General features: G+C 31.1%; 1 protein-coding gene across 5 annotated transcripts in view; it reads left to right on the top strand.

The window, feature by feature from the left end:
* The window catches only part of bru1 (bruno 1), a 971,893-nt gene that overhangs the window by 35,599 nt on the left and 910,044 nt on the right, over positions 1-26,250 (top strand). For 4 of the 5 annotated variants that reach the window (XR_011950072.1, XM_072523110.1, XM_072523111.1 and 1 more), the window contains exon 2: positions 17,480-17,927. Coding sequence is in view for 4 of the 5 variants with exons in the window: in XM_072523110.1 (XP_072379211.1) it covers positions 17,761-17,927 (167 nt within the window). In the remaining variant the exon portion in view is untranslated. The remainder of the gene's footprint in view (positions 1-17,479; positions 17,928-26,250) is intronic. The other variant, XM_072523112.1, reaches the window with a different exon arrangement.

Here is a 26,250-nt window from a genome sequence, read left to right as displayed (position 1 = left end):
AATAAAGGAGATGGGAAAAACTATATAAAAAAAGTCGGATACAGATCGTAAAAACTATAAGGTCGCTAAAAAGGAATTAAGGTAGCAAAAGCGTATATAAATCTATACAATCAACACCCAAGTTTAGTAAATAGGTATCGGAAAAGAAACGGATTTATAGAAAATATATATGGAATTTATGAGAATAGTAAAGGAATAGATACCTTTAGTAAATACATCGCCTTTAATAATTAAAAAAGACTATTTATTTTATGCATATACTGAGTGGCAAATAAAACAATTATTAAGAAAACAATGTATATTTTTTGTTAATGCCTCATATCTCGAACTGTTAATTAAACATAAATTTTTCTTTTTGACAGTATTTAATTTTTTAATAAATTCTAGATCATCTTTTAAGGTAAATATTTCGCATCCTAAGTATTGTGTCGAGATAATAAATTGTATGTTTTGATATTTGTCTTTTTGTGACCAGTATTCGATAATATTATTGGGTATTCAACATTTTTGGTTTAATGATCTAGATTCAACGATCTTTAAAAAGCGGTTATTTCTGTAAAGGTGTTTTACAGTAAAGGTGTTTTAAATTTATATCATGTATTTCCTCCCAAAATATAAGCAACCGAAAAGAAAATATCCAAGATAACTCATAAATTTTACAAAAATAAACTTAAACCCAGTCGCGATATAAAAACGTGTGTCTCCAGAATCTAATTTGAGCATTATATTTGTTTGCTTTCGCCCATCTACCTCTCAATGTTTGATGTTTTCTCTTGAGGATTTCTGATATTATTTACTTATTAAATAATAAATAATTTAGAGTCAAAACATTCTGTGTGTAGATGTTTTGATTTATTTAAGTACTTTTGAGAGAGTTGCTCGTTTAGAAATTTTTCGAATTTATCGATGCATTAAATTATGAAGCTTAAATCTATTTGTCAAAATTCAATGCGATTTTTCAAAATCAATTTACACCAGTGAGTATTTTGTAACAGATGTTCCCAATAAAGTATCTAGATGGTATTTTAGTGTAATATATTTTTATGTGACACATTAGAGGTGAATTTATCTTTAAGTATGATGTTATTTTCTAAATTCGAATTTTTAGTTTACTTTTAAGATTTGAGCAATTAATATAGTTTTTAAAATAAAATCATGACTACTGCTGGCATAAAATTATTAATGCATATGACCAATATATGTATATATATATATATATATATATATATATATATATATATATACATAATATAAAGTGTTATTAACTGACTGAAACTAAAGTTTTATTTTGACGTTGAAGTCATTCATACAGCAGGATAAGTGAAACTCTTTGTTATTATCTAGCTTTCCCAAAATGTATTTGCTACTTCAGGATACGCTAAAATATGGTTATAATTATTTTACCAGTAAATACAATGAAATAAAAATGAAAAAACATTGTATAAAACAAGCATAAAAACTTACAACTTACAACATGACGTTAATCCATTAAATTTTGAACATCACGAAACAATAAACTTATTAAAATTAAATTCTTATTATATTAGCAATTACAATATTTTAATTTTATTAGATATGAGGAAACATGATTGACAATTTATTTTAATATTTATTTATGTCATAGAGACACTCGTTTCTGTTTATTGTATTTTTCAATGTTGATAACTAGTTTTAGATTGATGCATGTCTGCGTACTATAGTAGAATTTCCTTCGGATTTCGCTTAAATATCATCACTACTCCGAATTGGTTTCTAGGTTACGCTTGTTGTCCGGAATGAGAAAACGCGACACCCATCACACCGACAGCTTTCTCGTGCTCAAAATTTTATCTTTTGTCTTTTGAGATGCTTACTATCTCAGTTATCTCGCGCACCTTGAGTATGGCAATTACCCTTGATTAGTGGACCCAGTTATTACAATTAAGAGCGTTTGCGAAGATGTTTTTGGAGTTTATATTCAGCACTAGCTTCATCGATTCCTGACATTTTACTTGACTAGTCGTAAGCTAACCAGCAGTCTAAATGCAGAGATGGCGGTCAGCCAATAAGAAGTCGTGGATTTTTGTCACGTTATCCTTCATGGTAGTCATTTTCAAGGCACCTAGGCGTGACTCATTAAAAACCGACGTGCGACCACGTTGAAACTCGTTAAACCAATTTTCGACGGTTTCGATTGAAGGAGAAGAGTCATAGTACACAGCATCCAAGCGCTCTTTGATTTCGCTGCCAAATTTCTATTCCAAAAACAGGAATCTAATCACCGACCGAAATCGCTCTCTTTCCATTTTTCTTGAACTCAGAACTCAGAATTCAGAATCTCTGATGTCTTCTTTAGGGCTTCCGAGCTCTCAGTCTCCCGAACCCCTAGACACTGATCACTAATCGATGCATTACTGCTACTGGGAATAGCAGACGGTTTATTCATACCGTCGATGGTGACGTGGTTTGGGGAAGGTTGGCGTGGTGGTTAACGTGGTGATTGGCGCGGTGATTGGCGCGGGGATTGTCGCGGGGATTAACGAGAATATTTCTCGTTAATACGATAGGATTTTGATTGAGGATTGAGGAAGACTGTTGAGTTTAATAGTAATTCTTGTAATAGTAATAATCTTAGCTTTAGGTTTATTTGTACTAACCACGTAATTCTTTCTGAACATACTATATTTATACATATACATAAATCGAAGATTTATATATATATATATATATATATATATATATATATATATATATATATATATATATATAGTTTTTTCGAGTCAATGTCACATGAAAAGTCCTATGTCTAGATCCCGCCTGAAAAAGATGTTTCTTATTCCGATAAACGATTTTTTAGCCTGTTCAATTCTTGATAGAAAGTATCGCAATTACCCTTGATTAGTGCACCCAGGTATTACAATTAAGAGCCTTTGCGAAGATGTTTTTGGAGTTCACACTACGCACTAGTTTTATCGATTCCTGTCATTTTACTTGATTAATCGTAACCTAACCAGCAATCTAAATTCAAGAAAATAACTGCCTGAAGTGCAAATGTAAAACTTAAATATACAGCAATTTTTTTAATATGAAGTATTGTGTAAATAATTTAATTTAAATAATTTGTATCCACTGGCAATTATATCCACAAAACAGTATATTGTCCGGTCCTAGTAAACTGTTTCAAAGCGGTCGGTTTAGTATTGCCACCCTTCGCAAAGATAATTAAGGGATTATTAACAGCAACAGGTGTAAATTTCTTATATATTAACGGAAACTATATATCTTGAGGTAGTGTACGGTATGGTGCACTATTTGCTCCAAGTCACATAAATTTCAATAGTATAAACATACTGTCATATTTGTCAATTCTCACAATTCAATCAAAATCGAAATTAACTTTACTTTTACACTGTATGTCCAATTACTTCCCTTATTAAAGAAAAACTAACTAATATAGTAAAAATTTTGTGTAGTTTACTCAAGCTCCATTACCCATTGAACTCTAAGAAAATAATGTAACGGATCATGTAGCCTGTAACGAATATTTTGGCCTACCACATAGGGCATTATTATGGGGGTTGAAAATTGGACACAGAATTTAGTGGGGTAGAGATAGGGCAAGCAAAATAAACGAAACTTATGCGAACGGCTCTCAGGGTTTATTTGGAGTAGCTGGGTCGTGGATAAGTGAATGGCAAGTGGGTTGGATTGGAGTAACTACAAAAATGAAACAAAGGGGTACTTACATGAATCTCCTGAAACAAATGGACCAACAAAAAACAAGAAGGTCCTCTAAACAGTTACAAAAATAGACAATATAAAAAAACTATACTAATAGCCACAAAACTAAATACAAAAATAACAAAGAGAAACACTTACTATGTCCTATCCGTTTACAAACTCTAGGAGTTGGAGATACTACAAAACTTACTATTATAATGGGCTAAATTTGTAGCAGAAATAAATTATTACACATAAAAAATTATCTTTACAAACTCTTATGAAAGCAATTATTAATAAAAATGTTTATTCTTATTTTTCCTTTAAAATTTAAACACAAAAGTTACCTTGATTTCACTAAAATTTCTGGGAGTGGAAACTAGACTTCACTGGAATTTCTGGGGGTAGAACTGGGCTTACACTTTCTGCCACACGAACAAATTCAACTCCATACTATAAAAAGTATTTTGAAACGGCTCCTTAAGACATACAAATTCGAGGTTGAAATTGGGGCAGTGAAAAACAAACTTTAGACTCGGCATCTTAAAAACAGGAAAATAGAACATATGAATATCTTTCAAAAAACCTCACTTTAACTGTAACTATTAACTATTATAAGATATTACAAATTTGAAGAAAAAATTTGACTGACACTGTAAGCAACTGCAACCGACAGCGACCTCAGCGAGAGTGTCTCAAATCTTTCCAGCAAAACCTTCTCAGCGATCTAAATGGATGTTTATTTAAAACGCAATATCGAGCGGCTTTCGATCAAAGAAAATACGCTTCCGTGGTATATAAACAAACTCTAAAAATGTATTTAAACTTACTTTTACATTAAATTAAGCACTACTATAGTATTTCAATTGTTTATGCTTTTTATGTTTTACTACATTCTTGTGGGTAATTAAATAACTTTAATATTTTATCTAAATAATAATATTAATTTTAAACCCCCTTATCTCTTCCCATAGAGTAGGTAAAATCATCTTGAATATGTAAGATATCTCGACTACCTTTTTTATTGCCAAATCCTAATAGCATGAACATTCTTTAGTGGCAGTCATTTCAGTGATAAATGTTTTCCCGGTAAAGAAATCTTCTGGGATGATTAATATGTAACTATTAGTACATTTTTAGCAGTTAATTTGCTAATTCCGATATATATTTAAAATCAAAACTAACTATATATTGATTCAGTTCCGTTCGAGTCCAACGAAAAATGCAAATTATTCACCGCTGATCTGTCAAAACTTTAAAATTAATTTATATGCCCAGTGAACTCGGTAATTAATCAAAATTTTTGTATTCCAAAAATGTCAAGTGTCTCTTTTTTAATTTACTTTCCGGTTCGTTAACACCTCAAATTCGTTTCGGGTCTATTTCCAGCTTTTCAAAGTAAACGTTTATTTAAAATACTAAAAAAATACCATTTTAAGTCCACGTCTTAGAAAATATTGTTAGTATTTTGGCAAAAAGCCTCATTTCAATTTTTTTGTATTAATCCACTTCTTTTTATTGTCAAAAAGAAAATAGTATTTACTCTTGTGGAGTGATAAGTTTTGGTAAGAAAATTTGAACAACTTATATAACAAATAAAAATGTAGTATTGTTCTGAAGCTATTTTCTTGTGGCATTTTAAATTAATTACTATTTAAATGGGAATAAGCCACAATTAAAGGTTAAAATACGTTTATTAACGTTTCAATTTCCACTTCGGAAATCGTTGTCTTGATTGATTTTGAAATCTTGAGAACGATTTCCGAAGTGGAAATTGAAACGTCAATAAACGTATTTTAACCTTTAATTGTGGCTTATTCCCATTTAAATAGTAATTAAAAATGTAGTAAATTATTAATTTTGGGGTAGCTATTATTTTTCGGTATTAAACCCATAGGCTAATTTATCCTTAGGAAAATGAGACAAAATACTCATGAATCGAATACCGAAACTGGCTGCCAACTGTCACGTATGTATAGAAGTAATAATAAATAATGTTTTTTGCTTTGTGTTGAGCAATATTGGCTCAATTGAGTTTTAAAAAACGTAAAAAATATTAAATTTATAACAAAAAAAAGTTAGAAAAGTATAGGATTATAAATAAATTATGTTGATAATATCAATCCATATGATACATAATTCCGAACGGTGATTTAACCACCAACAAGCCATATAAATAGTTAGTTCCATCTCAATTACGACTTTTTCCATTCAAATGTTACTTGATTTCATTTTAGTCCTGCTATTATATATATTTTGATATCATTAGTTCATTCTCCTCCTCCTTCTCCTAAGTTTCTTTTCTGTTGAGGTTGGCGATCAATATGGCAAATTTCTCTCTGTTCTAGGCTTAATGAATTAATTCATTTCCTCTTGTATGGGTCCAATCTCTGATGTTTCGTAGCCAAGATTTTTTCTTTCGTCCTATGCCCCTTTTACCTTCAATTTTGCCTTTTAATATTACCTGGAACTGCTCAAATCCCCTATGGCGCATTATGTGTCCTAGATATGACGTGTTTCTAATTTTGATAGTATTGACCAGATGAGGGCGTGTGTTCATTGCTCTCAGTACTTCTTCATTCGTAGTTCTGCTGGTTCAGCTTATTCTTAGCTTTCGGCGGTACATCCACATTTCAAATGAATTTAATTTGTTGACGTCATACAGTTTTAATGTCCAGGTCTCACAGCCATATAGTAATAGAGACTACACATAACACTTGTGTTCTCAATTTTATTGAGACTGATAGCTTGGGGTTACAGAGCATTTTACGCACATTCATGAAACCAGATCTTGCAATTTCAATGCGTCTTCTAATTTTTTTTGAGTGACCTAGTTGAATATTTAGTTGAAACTCAGGTGTATAGAAAACCAACACACACCAACAGATATTTAAATTTCAAATCAAATCACAATATTAATATTAAAAAGGGAATCATTAAATCCTTATACGATAGAGCCAAAATTACTTGTTCTAACGAAAATTCGTTCTTGGAGGAGAAACATTTGTTAACATCTGTTTTATTAAAAAATGATTATCCTTTATCGTTTATAAATAAGGAATTTTCAACAATCGATCGAATAGAACAAAACAACTTGGAACGAGATCCTACAGCATATACAAGGGATAATACGAGGAAAATAACAATACCATATATAAAAGGATTATCGGAAAAGCTTAAAAGGATAGGAAATAAATTCAACATTTCAACAACATTCAAAACGACAAACACGTTGAGATCTATTTTGTCCAAAACCAAACCTAACAATGAACAAGAAAGGACAAAGAATTGCATTTATAAAATACCTTGTGAATGCGATCAGTTTTATTTAGGTGAAACATCAAGGCCATTAAATGTTAGAATAAGTGAACATCAATCCTATATTAAAAATAGAGAATTTGATAGATCTCAAATATGTAAACATGCATGGGATAATGAACATAGGGTTCAATGGAATGATTCAAATATAGTCCTAAAAGAAACGGATGGTAAAAAGAGAAAAATCAAAGAAGCGGCTCTAATTATGCTAAATGAGACCAATTGTGTCGCGAATTCCTCGGCAGAATGTAGTAGGATCTGGTTACCCATATTGAAAGAGGAAGTTATTAAAAAGAAAATACCAGTATTGGTAAGTCAGTAACATATAGAGAGTACATCATTTATATTTTTTAAATAACAAACATATAAAATCGGAATTTGGTATTTATTGAAGGTAAACTAAATGCAAGATCAAATACTTACCATGTCGGGATAGTATTATGAGGTTTTTTTCCTGGTTTTTCCCTCATAATTTACTATGGAATTACTAACAGGAGAATTTTACTGTCATCATGGCATGTATTTGTCTTTTTAAAGACGAATTACATGTTATGATCTTTTCTGACGGATATTCTCAAGTTAAAGTTGATTTCATGTAATCGAATGAACTATCTTATAAGTAAAGTCGTCCCAGGAACGCAACTCAACAATATTGGCAATATCATTTTAAAGTCGTCTACTTTAAAATGTATAATGTATGTCTGAATTGTCAATATAGATGAGTCAGATAAAATTAAATTATTAGAAGAATTTTTCACTAAGTAACAAAAACAAAATTTGTTTTATTTACTAATGTTTGTATTTTGAGAACGATTTCCGAAGTGGAAATTGAAACGTCAATAAACGTATTTTAACCTTTAATTGTGGCTTATTCCCAGTTAAATAGTAATTGAATATTTAGTTCTCTGCCCAGGTGTATGAAGCTTTGAGAACTCTGAAGAATGATACCATTTATTTGTATATTAGATATAACTTGTTCATGAAGGTTTTTGTGGAATACCAGAATTTTGGTTTTGGAAAAGTTAATGTTCAAGCCCAGCCTGTGACTTTCTTCTTATAATAATAAATAAGTTCATCAATATTTTCAGTTGGTCTTCTGTTTCTGCTAATACTACGGTGTCATCGGAATACATATCTTATATTGTTAATAATGATTCCATTGGCTCTGGCACCTTCAGGGCGATCTTCAAGAGAAGCTCTAATTATATGTTCGGTATATACATTAAATAATAAGGGGGGGGGGGTAAAATGCACTCTTGACGCACTTCTCGTTCTATGTTGATGTACTTGGTGTTTCCGTTCTCTGTTCGAACACATCCTGTATGGTTCCAGTATGTATTACTTATGATAGCTATGTTGTGTCCTTCCAACCCTACTTCTTTTAGCACCTCAATCAATTTAGTTTATTCTAAAATTACTTAATTGATCAATTTGCTAAATTACTTCATGCCTTTTGATGCCATTAAATATGAAATATAACTTAGTTTAAATGGTCGCCGCGGGTTCGCTGGGTACCAATTTGACCGATGGAATTAGTTATTTTGGGTTTTAGAGCCTCTGTGGTTTATATAACTTACGACCACTATATATACCTTATATAAAAAGTGGATGAAGTAAAACAAGCAATGTCGAACATAGTTCTTCCTCCTAGTGCAATTCCCGATTGGGCTGCAGATATTCCTGAAGAAGAGTGGAAACAACAGTTAATTAATACCTTATATAACCTTGTATAAACCTACGAATTAACAACGTTCATTAAAAAAGAGTATAATGGAAGATGACTATACTCTTAAATGACCAGAATATCCATTGTGGTATGAGCTGTGTGGCACGTAGAGCCGTGTCCTGTTGAAACCACATATTGTTGGTGTCCATATTATCCTCTTTTGGCTAATTAAGCCAAAGTCGTTATCAAAGAAATATGAAAAACCATTAATGCCGCTGGTCCAAAATTCACACTATACAGTAGCACAAATTCGAAAATTCTATTTGTTGAAATATCCCTTCATCTAAAAATGAACTTCATCGCTGAAGATGATTTTTCGATGAAAATTAGGGTACTTTTCCAGCCGTTCAAGAACTTACTCAGCGATCACACGTCGTTGTTTATGGTCATTTACCTTCAGCTCTTGGATCAGTCGGGTATTGGCCAAGATCGGTACAAAATTCGCATAGTTATGGTCAGTGAAAGGCCGAGTTGACATAAGCGACATGAAATCGACCGTCTCAGTTTCTCCTGCGCCCTCCTACAGACAGCGGTGACATACTTGTGTTTGCCAATTGTTTACTAAACCAGTAATAAAATTTGTTTACCACACTGCAAATAGTCTTTTCTATATGACGATTATAGTTACCATAAATGGATGAAGCGCGCGGAACATTACCCGAACAGAACACCTATTTTGATAACATTGGGTGATTTGACAAAATAACCTAACTGAAAAAATAATAGCAACAATGTGGCCAATATCTGCTGTCAAAGTTCGGATGTTCGAAATGGAAGACCCGATATATATTTTTAATTAAATGCAGATATATAAGATTTGGTACCAATAACTGAGTTTTGCGTCGAATACTACAAATATGATATCAGAGTTTATATAAATTGTGTTTAAATAATTACTAGCCTAACTAGAGTTTCAGACACTGCCTGATTATATGAGAAACAGATGTATTACTGTTCTATTTTAGTTTTAAATTGACGAGAATTTGACAAAGTGACTCGAAAACTGGCGTTAAAACATATGTTACTGCAAATATTCTAGTTTTGTTTTTCGGTGATAGTAGGTATTTATATTGTTTTTTATTACTTTAAAAATTAGTGTCGACAGAAAAGAACTAACAGCAAACAAATGTCCAGAAAATTGGTCTATATATTACAATATTAGAAAAATATATTTAATTCTATCTACTTGATTCTAATTAATTCTGACATTTAACATGAGGTTTGGCTATAATGAGTATATAAATGTCACTACAAACCATGGCACATTTTTAATGGGATATTTGACCCAGAATAAATCAAATATACGCAATACTGCAATATGTAATAAGAACTATGCCGTTAATATTTATCGGTACAGGTGACTACACTGGTAAGGTAAACGTACCACTTAGGGGTGGGGGGATTTTTTTGTTAAACATAGTTGTACGACAAATTATTTGAATTACTTTTTATCATAAAATGAAAAATAAATAAGTTATAAGCAAAAATATCTAAAACTTTTTTTTGTAATATTTTATAAAAAAATGATATCAGAGCAATATTATAGAGGGTTTTATAAAGAATAGTTTTCACTATAAATTTGTTTAATTTAAATAATTTTAATTTCTCTGGATTTCACAACGCTCCGAAATTGACCAGGTTCTTGAATACTCAACTCACTATTTTGGAATAAGGGGTGCAAAGGATGTTCGCGCTATATTTATTAGCGATATTTTACGATAAAATGAAATCAGAGCAATATTATAGAGGGTTATTTACAGAATAATGATTTTCACTACAAATAATTTTATTAATTTTTCTGGGTTCTCGGAACGCTGTAATTCCGAAGGTGAACAAGTTCTTGATTACTCGTAAGACTACGATAAAAACGAACCATTAGACTTAGTTTTCTATTATATATTTTTTTATTCATATCATTTTAAATTAATTATTTTGTCATTTTCTTAGATATTTTCCATGTTATTATTAATTTATTTTTGACCATTTCCGTCACCACAAAACTTATTATTATTATTAATTATTTTAAGATAAATTTCTTGGTAATGAAAAGAACAAAACAAACTTAATAGACCCCAGAATTGTTCTTTACCTTAGACACTTAGTACCTGACAACCTGAAAAACAAAAATTTTTATATGAGTTTTCCAGCCAAAAAGTGCGTATTTTCGCTTTTTTGAGAAATTAAATTGTTTATAATTTATCCCCTACAATATCAACTTTAGAGAAAAAGATACTGACAGGGGACTTTTTTAAATGACCCAAGAAACCTAAAAAAGTATTTCTTCGAACAAAACCGGTCATTTTTGGAACTTTTTTTAAACATTTCTGCTCAAAAATGTGGCCCGACGTCCTTCCGATTTGTTTAAAAAGGACATTTTTGAAAAGGAATCTGTAAAGATACCGAATTACTAACAAATTTTCTACAAGAGCGGTCTCACAAGCTGGACTACAATACTTTTAAAACCATTTACAACCAATTTTTGGTACAACATTTTGTTTTTGTTATATTTAATAAATTAAATTAAATAAATTAAATAAATAAATATTTACAAAATATATCAATGCCGTACATCAATTTTTAAGTAATATCCTACTTAACTGTGGGAAATTAATTTTCTTCTCATAACCACATGTACTGTGAAAAATGCACGGCATGTCAAAAAATGTTATTATTTAATGCAACTAAACTTAAATCAGTGAGTTGTATATTGGCTTAAATTACCTCTCTTGTACTACTTAAAAATAGAGGGGTGCGCTCTAGATTTCTCACCCGTATACCAGCCGATAAAGTAATCTAAAAAACGATGAATGCCGTACTGTATTAAATTGTCGAAAATGTGGTCAAAGTTTTCCGAAAATCAAATGTTGTTCCTGCTCCTGGTACCGATATTTTTCACAGCATTAGGTCGCAAGTCATTATTTTTGTATTGCCCACTTACGTTATATATACCGTACAAACGTGTAACATCATGTTTAGTTAAAATGACCAGCCCCCCTCCACGCCCCAAGTTATTCATTCCTATGTAGTCTGTTCCTACGTAATGTCCTCAAATCTCCGATCTCCTACGATCTCCTAAAAATGTCCCACGAGCTTGTAGTCGATTTCTTAATATACTGACTGGCGTATAGACTTTTGTACCACAATTTTAAATTTACCAGTATTATAGCAGCTTAAGTATATAGCAAGAGCAAGTAAAATGATATCTTTTGGGCTTACAGTATACAAGGAATGTAGTCATTTCTAAGTTTCAACTGCTTATTAAAATTCCCAAGTTCATCTAAAATATTACATATTCATGTTCGTTCTACCTGAGATGTTTTTTTAAATATCTGTTTCTGTATCTGTTTTTGTACCAGGACAGAAATTGAATACGGATCTCCCATTTAACAGTCAAATTTCCTATTCTTTCAAATATCAGCTTCTCTTAATATTATTAATTTAACTAATTTTATGATTGTGTACTACATATGATTTTAGTTAATAATTATTTCATTATATACGATTTTATTTTTGTCGAATCCATTAGTGACACGCGTAGAATCGCGTATCTTATAAGTAAACTGTTATTTGTTGAAGGGATTTTTTTTTCATTCATTTCATTTCATTCGTTACAGGCATTTAAAAATTAAAGACAAAGCTTGTAACTAGTTACAGTAATGTAATAATTATCAATATTATATACGCTGGCCATATAATTTGAAAGAAATAATTTAATCTCCCACTTCTTAAAATTTTGTTATTTTCTTTAAATGAAAATAAAATACATACTAGAAAAAGAGTATATTCGTTTAAAGTGCACGTTAGTCCACTTTACTGGAACCGCCACTACCGGAAACTTTCTCACTCTCGTAAAAGTAAAAGTATTTGAAGAAAGCACTAAATATAAGAGTAATATGAGTAGATAACAAACCAATAGTTATTTCTTAATAGAGCTGACTAAAACGTTTATCACTTAAAACCCTTTTTACTAATTATTTGTATGTTGCTAGGCTTTGCAGTGTGCTGACTGTGTTGCCACTTTTAAAGAAGTTAGTTAACTAACATTAAAATGTTGCATATGACTTGTTTAAAATACAAGGAAATAAATTATTTGTTTTGGGGAGTGGATAATCATTTCTTCTTTCTAACCAATATGAATTACTTGATGTTTATGTATATAATATTTAATAGAATAGAATATCTACTTAATAATCCTACCTACTTGATAGGTAGATACTAAATAGGTATTAATCAACAGAAAATAAAGTGTATTTCAAATGTTGGCCAAAGTCATGAACGATATTTTGATATCATGGCGCCATATTCAGTGATTTTTTTCGTATATGTTTGTAGACAGTTCATCAACAGAACAAGCAGAGTTCATCTATTTTAGATGATTTTTTAAAGTATTTTTTGTCTTTTACACTCTAAACAGGATCGTGACGTATGTCTTTATAAACAATGTAAAAGCAGTTTACTTTTCTCCTAAATTCTTCTAACTTCTTCTGTTAATAATGTACCAGAAGACAAAGATAGTGTTTTTAATTACATATAAATTTTGTGTGTGTGTGTGTGTGTGTATTAAATTACTTCTTAATTTGAATAAATTGTTTACGTTTAATTTATTAAAATTCTTCTTTTTTCTTTTCTATTCTATTAAATATTCTAAAGGAATATTTAATTGTTTATCCTTTGGATTATTTCTCGATTTCAGATTATTTGATTGTCAATTTCTTGATCTTCCGGTTGCATATTGTGCTGTACATTTTCATACCTCGCTCTATCCCTGAACTTTTTATTCATTATACTACAGAGTAATCACATTTCTGCTATTAACACACACAAGTAAAAATCCCAGCTTCTAGTGACATGTGTTCCATTCTAGTGTGTTACAATGGAACAGTGGAACCCAAATGACCGAAGATTAAACCGGTCACACTCCGTAATGGAGTGATATCTATCTGACCCCCAAGCTGTAGCCAACTACCCTTTCTCATCGAAGCACATAAGGAAGGGGGTAGCTTATGTACTGAACTTTACCTTGGATCTCCTGGCTAATTGAACATGCTCTGTTTTAGTTTGCGTAGTTAAGCCACCTGATTTTAGGTGTAGCCCGAAGAGCTTTCTTCCTATGATTAAATAAATTTAATTGTTACGGGACTTTGGACTTCATCGTGTTTCCTCATCGACTGAGCGCCCATAGGGTTTGTTCATCGAGCCCACGTTTGTCGGTACTTAACCTCGGTACTTAGGTTCTGCAAGCTTGGTCTATTTGACCTAGTTGAAGGGTATTAGGTGCCTAATGGGCGACTGTCGGTATAGTTGATTCATTTGTCTATTTTTTGTGGCATTATCACTGCACGACTCCTGTAACAGAAGGATATTAGTACAGGGTTAAGAGAAAATAATATAAGATAGAAAGTAATAACGGGTGCACATCTTGTGTATATATTTTTTGGTTTTCTTATATAGTACAACTAGTTAGTAAAATAAAAATAACTAAATAATGTAATAAAATATAGTGATCAGGTATTGTGTTATTTTTTGGCGAGTTTGCTCTTTTTTTGACCTTCAGTTAGTGTGTACGTTCGACTATGGCGTGGCTATCTTATTCCGTCATTGTTCTTCTGAGTTTTCTCTGTACCCAACCAGCTGGTAACTAGGCCGCCTATATACTGTCTGGTTTTCTTCATAGTCTTTCAACTCTCTTAGTAGTCTACTCGTAGAGCTCAGATGATTTACAAAGGATCTGTACGCTATAGAAAATCTGTTTCAAATTAAAAATATAGCTATGATAATAGCATTTTTTTCTGTAGAATAAACCGTTTTCTCAGAAACAACGCTTGAAGCAACTGGTTATTTTGAATTCCAGTTAAACGCGCGAAATCAATTTTAAATAAAATTTGTATTAACTCGATGGTAAAAATTTGATCAAAGTGCCCTATTGACAAAAGTTCAAATGCATGCAATTTTTTTGCTTTATCCGAAAATGAACTTTTTATAAAGGTGTTAAATAAATTAACGTTGCGCGATTTTTGACATTGTTACGATTCTTAGAAGGTTAATAAAATTTATCACTTTTATTGACTGGTGGTAATGAAATTTACATTGCTAGACCCAATTCTTTAAAACCTATAACATAATTCGATTTTGAGATTTGGCAACAAATATAAGGCATAGGAAATATGCACATATACAAACGATCGCATATTACGAGAAATTCCTCTACGAAAATAGTAATAGGGTTGAATTTGTAGCTGAAGTTGTGAAGTTTTAAAAAACATACTTCTGCAATAAAAAAAGAAGCCCATTTTTTATTGCAGCCCTGTAAAAGGTTAAATTCAACGTTTCTTATGCATTTCTTATTATTTCAAATGCCTTACATTTGTTGCCAAGACTCAAAACCAAAATTTCCTACTAGAAGTATTGACTATTAGGCTCTTACTCTGAAAATTACATAGTAACTGATCAACACATTTTATTGATCTTGTGAGATTTATAGAAAATGGCAAAAATAGCGCAACCTTTTTTATTTTAAACCTTAATAAAAACTGACTTTATTTGTGGCAAAATACATACGAAAGCTACACCCCTTACCTTCAAAACGCATTTTGATTTTCGTCGATAGAGCACTCTAATCAAAATATATTGAATTTTTGACATTGACATTCAATATCGTCAGTCGTTTCTGATAGAACGGTTTGTTCTACATAAAAAAGTGCTAATAAACATTTCTTTTTCAAAATAATTATCTCAGCTACATTTTTATTTAAAATATTTTTTCAACGGCATAAAAATTCTTGTTTAATCGATTTTCGGATTTTTCGACACGTATTCTGCTAGACGGAGTATCTAAAGTTCACATGAGTGTTCGTATCTGAACCCGAACTGTGCGTCGGGTAATGTTCCATTTGCTTCTGATTCTTTTTTTAGTCTAGCTAATATGAACCGCTCTGTAATTTTGCTTATTGCTGGTAATAAGTGTATTTTGAAATAGATATACGTAGACGGTTGCGTTTGGATTTGACTTGAGTCTCTTACTATTCTCTAACACGTGTTTCTGGGTCTAACCGTCATCAGAGAGACTTGTAAAAAGACTCAAACCAAATCAAAACGCACCGACTAGTATGGCAATTATAGGAAAAATAATTAACAGAGTATGTTACTAGCGACCTCTGGTAAGGGAAAATGAAGTGAAATGTCGATAGCAATTAAAGTAAACTGTATACCCAAGCTTAATCAAGCCATTCAGAGCGTATATATTTATCAATAAGTGTATTTTGCTTTTTCTCGGGTTTTTCGATCAATATTACATGAGCTTCTTTTAATATATAAGGAAAGTATCTTAATCTTAAGCTGTTGTTGATTAAATTTGTTATGTCGGTTATTGTGTTTTCTGGATTCTTCAAAGCTCTACTCGTAATCTGGTCCGGTCCTAAAGCTTTTTTAGCGTTAGTACGCTCGATCAGCTGTCTAATCTCTTCAGGGGACGTGTGGGTAGTACCAATGTTATCCCTTCTTCTTTTTCGTGGTATATATTTTCTTTTCTCCTTTTCTATGTAATTTAGATTTTCATCGGAATGGTAGTTTTTCCTACATCCTCTTTCTTGTGTGTTTTTTATAACTTTTGCTTTGTCTTCTTCTGTGTACACAATTCCATTTTCTACATGTATGGGTGAAATTAGTTTTTTATCTTTTTTTAGTATTTTTAATAGCTTGTAGAACGTAAATTTATTTGGGTTTAGTTTCTGGATGTAGTGGTCCCAGTGCTCGTTTCTGTGTCCTTCTAATTATTTTTTAAATTCCCTATTCAATTCCGTAGCAATCCATTGATTCTTTCGATTTCTTCTTTTGTTGGCTCTTTTTCTATTTCCCGTTTTTCTCATTTATCAGTTCTTGCAGGTCATTGCTGATTTACCTAAATCTTTATGTTGTTGTTGGTGTTGTTTCTTCCTAGGTGCTAGCATCGATAGCGTTTTGTATCCTTTCCTCTAGTTTTATGACCAATTCTTCTAGTTCTTCGTTTGTGTTTATTATTGGTATTGCTCCGATGGTTTCAGATGGCTTTGTAGTTTGGCCAATTTGTCTGTTTTATCTTGTAGGGTTGCAGGTGGTTTGTTTCTACTTTATAGATGGTCAATACAATTGGGTGGTTGAATCTTCCTCGTTGATTAATTGGATTTCGTGTTGTTTACCCATATCTCAACGGTGGAAGAATTTAGGTTACATGGGCCCTACTACTATAAGGTTTTCTTCGAGATAGCCACACAGCAGTCTCCTCCTATGATTTGTGGTTTTGTCGCACCAGTTGAACGATCTTGTGTTCAGATCTCCAGTAATTACGGTGGACTCCTCTCTGTCCAAAACGACATTCCGGTTCTCATCAAAAATCAAGTCATTTGGTCTAATATGTACTGAAACTATTTTCGGCGTGTCGTTATGCGTTTTATTCCTAAATGTGGTGGCTTCCGTAGTTACCAGATCACCTTCAAGAGTTACCAGACTCTTGGAATTGCTTGATGTTTGATTCCTTTTTTACCAGAATGGCCGTGCCTCCTGATTAGGCCCTGTAGATATAGATATTATAGCGCTGAAATTTTGTTTTTATTTTTTCCCTTAGCTTAGTTAATGGCTTAATTTTATTGCCCTACTGTATTATAATCATACTCTAGCAAAATTTTAATCCAGTGGCATCACACTCAGCACAATAATACTTTTATAATCTAAAATAACATAATTTTATTATTTCGATTTCAGGCATTTACTAATTGTTAATTTTCGTGTCATCTTGTTGCCGCAAACGCTTTGTGTCTGTACTGTCTAAGCAACTAAAGCATAGTTCCATACACCGTTTTTAGAGAGCGGTACTACCAACAGCGATGATAGTGAAAAAAGTGCTCGAAAGGTGACTGTGTCGTTTAAGAAAAGCCTCGGAACGCCATATCTGTATGATAACAGGTGAACTTTATCTTATCTGCGAGAGAAGCCGCACAGGTGATAAAATTTTTTTGATAAGTTAGTTGCGAGATCGGTGTCGAATGAGAATGTTGCATCAAATGGACGCGTTTAGCGACAAATTATCCGCAGGTGGAGCTAGTGTGGTTGTAGGTGCTATTAGTCCTAGTCATTCTTCAGTTTTGGATTCCAATGCCAATAGGATGCATCCCTATCTGAAGCAGGTGGCTAACGGAACTACACCCAAAAGGTAAGTTTGGCACAAATTATTCGAAACTTTACAAAATCAGTGGCATAGTATTGATTTTAACATTGCGTTGTTATCTATATGCGAGATAACGGTAGTTATGTCAACATATACTTGGGACGAGTAGTTGTTAGGGTTTTTATAACAGCTAAACAAAAAAATAATGTTTCGTTGAAAGTGTAAATGTAAAAAATAATACTGCTAAAATTACTTATTTGTCGTTAGTTATACTTTATACTCCTTTGTACGTTTTTAAGATTGAATTATTCAACTTCAGTAGCACAAGACCGGCTGTTTAAAAACAAACAAATGATAATAAGGATGTATCAACAAATCATGCTTTGTTAATATATTCTCTTTCCAAGAATTATTAACTGTTTTATATAGAAGTCGAAAAAAATGAATCGTAGAAATCACCATTGCATACTGGCCATAGAAATCAATTTGTCTATGGAAATAAATAATGAATATATAATTAATTACTATCTAAAGAACGTATAAGTATTATCTACTCAAAGAATATACATATGAGAGAACTATGTGTTTGGTGGTGTAAGGTAAATGTCAGGAAAAAATGTGTTAAACTCAAAATAGCAAGAAGAAATAGATGTGAAGATGATCTAATTAGAATTATACAACAAAAAGTGTAAATAAAAGAATTATGTATTAACATTTTAAATTGCAGATCAGAAGCTGCTTTGAACATTTTGTTGGAGAATTGAAACACTGACAACTACTTATTGTCACACATAACCGCAAGCTTCTTCAAAAGTATTTAACTTCCAAGGATCTGTTCAAAAATACCTTCGTTAATTTCCAAGCTCCAGCGACTAATATGTTATTATATAATATGACTACATATGTTAAAAATACTATTTAAATAGCTTATTTTTTCCCTTTGCGCGAGATTGGGTCTGTCATATGGTAGTGAAAAATGTAATTTATTCCAATATTATTTAGCAGTGACTGAGTGATTCATGCAGAAATATTATCTTCGTATATGATAACATGCATTGCTTAATCAATACAAATAAGTGAATTACGTCCTCATAATAAACAATGTAGCTGCAAAAGGCGGTCGTTGTAATTTTTCTGGAATACTCTAGACTCCTTCAATATTGCGCCATTGTGGTAAAATATATTTCCATGTTATCGAATAGTGTAAAAGTCTTTAGATACTCTTATCTTTATATTTATTCAATGAAATATTTGGCAACAAAAGTCATATCTAAAAAAGGGTTAAATTTTAGTATTGTCAGTACATATTCTTAGTTCTCATTACCTAAAATTCAATCTCCTCATATTTTATTGTCCATACTACAGTTTTCCATTTGCAATGATTCTTTTACGAAACCTTACTTGACCACTACGGTATTTTAAGTGAGTATCATAGATATTGGTCAATTAATATCCCCAGCCTACGTAGATTTTTTTAATCGACTGTACAAAACTATAATAATGGAATTGGTAACAGTACACCTTTCTTAATTCTAGTTTACACTACTTGCTGATGCGGAGACTCACATAATACAGTGCTACATTGGCAGTCACGTTGGAGATCAGAATTTCCAACCCTGTATCTCGGTTCATTTATTTTGTTTTTAAATACGGGCTATTATCACCTCTATATCCTATTTTTTAAATCTGAATGGTACGCTAGCCATACGTTTGGATTTAGGGAGTTACTTAGTATTACATACATGCATAATCCTTCATCTTCTACCGTTAGGTCTCGATGGGGGTACGTCTAGCTTTTGATAAATTTTTTTCATTCTTTTCGAGTTTGTGTTGCTTTTTGCCCAGATTCTGCCAATTATTTTTTAATATTTTTGATATGTCGCTGTTTCGTTCTTGTTTTGTTCTGCCTCTTCTGTTTTTCCCTATTGGTTTATCTTTTCACACTTTTTCACTCGACTATTACTGTTTTTTTTTCGTGTTATGTGATCGAGTCATGCTATTTTTTCTCCTTTATTAGATCAAATAACTGTTTAATTTCTTATTTTTTTTATTTTTGAGTCTGTCAGTCCTTCTTGTCTCTATTGTCCTAAGATATTTCATCTTTGCTGCTTGTATCCTCCTCTGGTGTCTTTTGTTTAAAATCAATTTTTCTGCAGTTTTAGTGCCTGGAATGGTTTTGCTGTACTCTCCTATCTGTTGTTGAGATCATCCTTGGTACGTACTTTGTGATTTATTACTGTTATCAGTTGTTATTAGCATATATTTGTTTGCTTTTTTTGGATCTATCACCACTACGATTGGGTCATCTGTTCATTTCCTTTTAACTTTCATCACTTTTTTATTTTCATTTAGATTGTATTTTTTTGCTTCTTGGTTCGATTTTTCTAAATTGTGCTATAGGTGTCCTGTTATTTTGACGAATAATACTGTCTTCTGCAAATACACATTTCTCTGCATTAATCATTTGTATTCTATTCCATGCTATACACTTTAAAGGTTTTCTTTTATTCTTTCACTAATGCACGTTACCAAGCTTGAACTACCTGTTTGTCTAACTCCTTGCGTCGTTACAAATGGTTGCGATTGCATATTTTGTGTTACTATTGTATTAATTGTTTTCATATAAATATGCTTTGACTTTTTTTTTTCTTTAAAGATTTTTCTATTACCTGTTCTCCATAGTGAATACATGATCCTGTGTTTTATATACTTTTCTTAATAGTCTTTGTACGTACTCTAGTTTATCTTTTATTTCTATCCCGATTTTTCTTTCTAATATTGTTTCCTATAGTTTTGCTGCTACTGAATACAACAGGGATATGCCTTTATAACTCTGACAGACTTTTGTGTTGTCCTTTATTGTAAATTGAATGAAAGTAATATATTTTTTTAATATTCAATTTAGAATAATATTTTCTTTTTTTTCTCGCATATATTTCAACATTTCTGAACTAACTTCATCGCTCTCAGGAGCTGATTCCTATTGCTTTCTCCAGTTCTTCCTGTACAGCTTCTGTTTCCTCAGTGTTTTCCTCTGATCCGCCAATTATGTTTTTCTCATTTTCCTTTACTTTTCCTTGCTCTCCGTTCAACAGTTGTTTGACATGTTCCTTATTTCCATTATATCCTTGCCATCGGTTAATTGTTTGTTTTAGCTCTATTTCTTTGTTGATTCATAGGTTTTTTAGTGTTCTACAAAACAATTTTACATTTTCTGTACTTACCGTTTTTTCCCAACTGATCCCAGCTATCCCTGTTCTAATTTTTGACTATTTGTTTAACTTATATTCTCGAATTTTGTATATTTATGTTTTTTTGCGTTTTTTCTAGTATGTGTTCTTTCAAAATTCCATCTTAACTTTTATTTTGATTTTAACCTCCTTATTCAACATTGGTATCCATTTCTCTTTCGTAATATACTAATTTTATTGTCTTTATTATTTATTGCATTATTTTGTACTATTTCTGTCATTTCTGCTTCTTTGTGCTTTTTCTTCTTTAAAAAATCCATATATATGATTTTCGTTGTTTCTTTCCTTATTTTATGTATTCAAATTATTTTCTTGTATTTCTTATTCTTGTCTTCTGTGCTTTTTATTTCTATTCCTTTGCTGTTAAATTTAGTTTTCAGTAGGTTGTTCATTTCAGTATTCATCTGCCTATTTCATAGCTTTTTCTCACCCTTACATCTCTAATCTAGATCCTCTCTGTTTTCTGCACTATTTTATAGTCAATAATTGATTATTTGTTTTTTAATATGACTTCTTAAACATTAACAACTAGCTAATTTATATTTTTCCTTTATTATTAAATAGATACTATTAAATGACTACTTTAAATACACGTCGATAGGACTATGGTTTTTTATTACTAATTTATCGAGCAACGTTTGGTCCTTATAGTTCTTGAGGATAATGGCTTTCTTTGTCCCCAAATAGAGAAATGTTGCAACTTCCCACACCACCTCCACCTTTTAGTTAGAACTCGGCTATGTTTTGTAATATTATTGAAGGGACATCATCTGGTAGATGTAGGCCGCTTAGCCTGTGCTGCATGGTTCTGCCTGATGAAGTAAATGAGGGTTTCCACGATATGATGGCTTTAGTAGTATCAACATCCTACTTCATCATGTTTTTGAGATTCCTTCCTTGAGCTTTAGATAAGTATTACTTTTTTATGTATTCGTATAGCTGGGAACTGGTAACTTTTTCTTAGTTGGCAGGACAACTTTGTTGAAAAAATTTTGGATAGTTTTATTTTTTCTTAGAATTTTGTTTGTGTTCATTTATACATATTTAATTATGTAAGAAGACAAAGTCATTTTCTCTAGAGCTAATAATATTAGACCCAGTTTTAAATAAGTCGTAATATGAAACTAACAACAGTATCGTATTTCTGGTAGACTGTTTGTAAAAGTTTATTTTAATCACGCATCTGCCATATAGGACGTTTATTTTAATTTTTTGATTTTTATTTGGGAAATCATTTTCAAAATACCGATTTTCGAAGAGAAAATCGAAAATCATAATAAACTTGTTTTAAAGTAAAACTGTGGCTTATTTTCAATAAAAATAGTAAATTTCTTTAAAATAAACGTGTTCTGTTAAAGTACGTCTTTTTGTTGTGTTAATATTTTCGTAATTTCCTGGCAGTCAGCTACTTGGATCAAGCAGCATCACAATGTCAAGGTAAAACAACACAATGAAAGTTGCACCCATAAATTATTGTAGAGGAAACTGTTATAATGCAACACTCAGCTGAGAGATTTTATGTAAAAATCGAGGTTTTTAGGTTATTCTTATGCTAATGAGTGTTTTACACATTTGTTTGATTTTTTTTGTCGTAATCGTTAGTTTTTCTGTTGATTAACGAAAGTACCGAAGTATTTCAGAGACCTCTAGGATAACTTGATATTCTAAATTAGTCGAAAGACGAGTTATAATTTAGAGTTGCATATTTCAAAGGACACAATTTTATTTTTTTGATGTATGGATGGGGTTAGAACAAGTTTAAGTTCAAGTTTGTGGAGTCGCCACACTTGTCTCCCGTCCGCCATCTTGGAAAATGGTATGCAAAGAGTTTTCGCGCTGTATCTCGTAAACTAGCAACCTTGTATAAAATTTTATAAGATATTATTTGTAACAAAAATAGGACTACAACTTTATTCTCATTACTTTTAATAGTAGGATGGAAAATAAAAAAGGTATAAAAAAAATATATAAACATTTTTGAACAAATTTTCTTTTGGGCCTTATAACTCTTTTCTGGTCACTTAACAATAGAATAAAAGAGCAATATTATAAAAGATTTTTCATAAAATAATATTTAGTACAAATTTGTTTAATGACATTAATCTATCTGGGTTTTACAGCGCTCCAAAGTTGACCGAGTTCTTGAATACTCGTAGGAATACGATAAAAACGAACCATTAGACTTAGTTTTCTTATATACATATATATATATATATATATATATATATATATATATATATATATAATTTATTATTTTCTTAACATTGTGTTACTATTGATTTATTATCGACCCTTTCTCACGTCACAAAACTTAGAATGTCATTGGTTATGTGATTTCTAATCAGTATACCTACATTTACTTAGGATCCTAAGCAGGTAGAAAAGTTGTTATAATTTGTCCTGGGAGGTTTAGCTATTTCTTCCCCATTTAATTATTCTTTTAGTTTTACTACATATTTTACCACGTGCAGACCTATTAAAATGTGAAAATTATTTGATGGGTAAAATTTTTAATTTTGTGGTACGGATTTTGACTTTCTTTAAGCGTGCATCATGAGTAATTTTTTCATTTGTAAGAAACTTTTGGAGAACAAAGGTATTAATTTTGAAGGCAAAATAATTGAAAACTTTGCTTGTTTGAGCAAAAGCCAAAAACGATGTGGACAATAAATAATGTTTACAAAGTTTTTCTGCGATTACTGTATATATTGCATGTTACCATTATAATAGTGATAGCACAGTTTAACCACAAACTCTTCTTTTTTATACTATGGTGATAGTCGAACGGATAATATCGTTCGTGGACGAAGCAAAAGCAGTACGTCATCTTCACTATTAAAAATTCTAGAGGAAGGTTTTAATGTTGTTCATCATTGGTTTATCTATTATTATAGGCCTTATCGAAAAACGTTTTGACGACGTGACAAGGGGCGTTGCTGATCGCATACCCAGTATTCCCAGCATCAATAAAGCAAGCAGTCCAATGTATTTTCTTTAAACCTTCACAAGGGTGTAGGTTGGATCAAGTATATTATCTTTCAAGTTTTAAATACGGCGACCTCATTGCAGGGAATTTGCTATTTCTTCATGCATTTTTAGGGCCTGATACAACTTCAGTATCAGTATTGTCAAACTAAAATTCAATCTGAAATCTGTAGTAACATCACGACGAAATTAAAATTAATCAAAGAAAATTAATTCGAAGATGAATTAACCATAATAAAGTCAATTATAACTCCCGGTATTTCTCAACCGTTCACCACTGATACTAAATTACTTCCTAAACCGCAGCCTGGACCATCCAAAAAAAGACAAAACAATAGATGGAAAACATTTTTTTTATATATAAAATTATGCTTATTATTATCTCGCCTGGTAATTTTCCGTGGATTAGACTTATTGGGGATCCCACCTAAAAATGCGCCTACAGACTCTACCTCATAGGTGGTGGTGAAAAAGGTCGATAATAAATTAATAATAACACACTTATGTTAGGAAAATGATAAGTTATAGTTTTTAAAGTATTCTTACGAGTATTCAAGAACCCGTTCAAATTGGTAGGGCTGTAAACCCAAATAAAATAATAAAATTAAACACATTTGCAGTGAAAATTATTCGTTGAAAAACCTTCTAATAATATTGCTCTGATATTAAATACCAAAAAAAATTTTTAACAGACCAAAAAGAAAATTATTTCAAAAGTTGTTAGTTATTTTTGTTTATAACTTTTTTATTTTTTATTTAACTATATAAAATCATAGGAATAAAGGTGTGAATATTTTAATCTCTACAAATAATGTTTTATAAAATGTTCTGTAGTTTTACGAATTTACGAGATACAGCGGGAAAACCCACCATGTACCACTTTTTCCAAGATGGAGACCGAAGAAGAAAGGAAAAGACCCCACAAACTTGAACTTAAGCTTATACTTACCATCCCACCACACCTTAAAAATAAAACGGCCAATAAAATAATAAAAAAAAGGCCCAAAAAGTGCAACATTTCAATGGACGTGGCATGATGTCTAGATTTATATATATATATATATATATATATATATATATATATATATATATATATATATATATATATATATATATATATATATATATATATATATATATATATATATTATATATATATATATATATAATATATATATATATATAATGATTTTAATTACCACTCAATGTCTTCGTTCTCAGCCTCGGTTATCCTTGTTTTTGTGAAATCACTTTTTCCAATTATCAGCTTCCACCAATTTAAAATATTTTTTTCTTAACAGCATTTATATATATTCTTCTTTTTAATATACCAATATCCAATCACCAAATATATTATATAATTTTAATTTTCAATTAATACTTCCTTCCATTATCCAATTACCATTTTTACATAACATAATTTTTAATCTTCAATAATATTATCTTTATACTGTTTCTTAATCTTCATTGAACTTATTGTATTGAACATCTGGACCTTCTGACTGACTATTTTGAACTTACTGAACAATTGACTTCACTAACTAAATGTGTCTATCTTCTAACTAACTTTCTTACTAACTGACTGACCCCATAGTAACTGTAACTAATAACTGATCTTTGAATCCGAATCACCGGGTATTTATATCTTTTTCCATGTTCCAGAATCATCTGGCAAGAAATCCTATTAGAATTGTTCCATTTCCTCCATATGAATGTTCTCGAAACAGTATATGTTCGATTATGTCCATAGACATAACCATATTCGAGAACGTTCTACCGCAAACAAAGGTTAAATTCTGTATTCTAGAGAATTCCTTTCTTTTCTATTGAGAATTTTGTTGACATTTAGGCTTTTCAGATCAGAATATACACTTAAATCAGTAACTATATATAAATTAAACATTTTAAACTAACATATTATTATAACCCCACTTTATATTCCCAATTATTATTTAAAACGTCACTTTCAGAGTATGTATATCTCTCTGTCACTTAAATGTATAGTTGGTTGCCTATGCACATGGCTCACTTAAATATATTTACAATATTATAATTATTAAAATAAAACTTTATTACACTTATAATATGCTAATTTCTTAAGAATACCCTCATATAAACAATTTTTATAAAAT

Source organism: Diabrotica undecimpunctata, chromosome 2 (genome assembly GCF_040954645.1).
Source record: "Diabrotica undecimpunctata isolate CICGRU chromosome 2, icDiaUnde3, whole genome shotgun sequence".
In the NCBI taxonomy this organism is placed as follows: domain Eukaryota; kingdom Metazoa; phylum Arthropoda; class Insecta; order Coleoptera; family Chrysomelidae; genus Diabrotica; species Diabrotica undecimpunctata.
The sequence above is the reverse complement of the archived record's forward strand: the minus strand, read 5'-3'. Positions and strand labels throughout refer to the sequence as shown.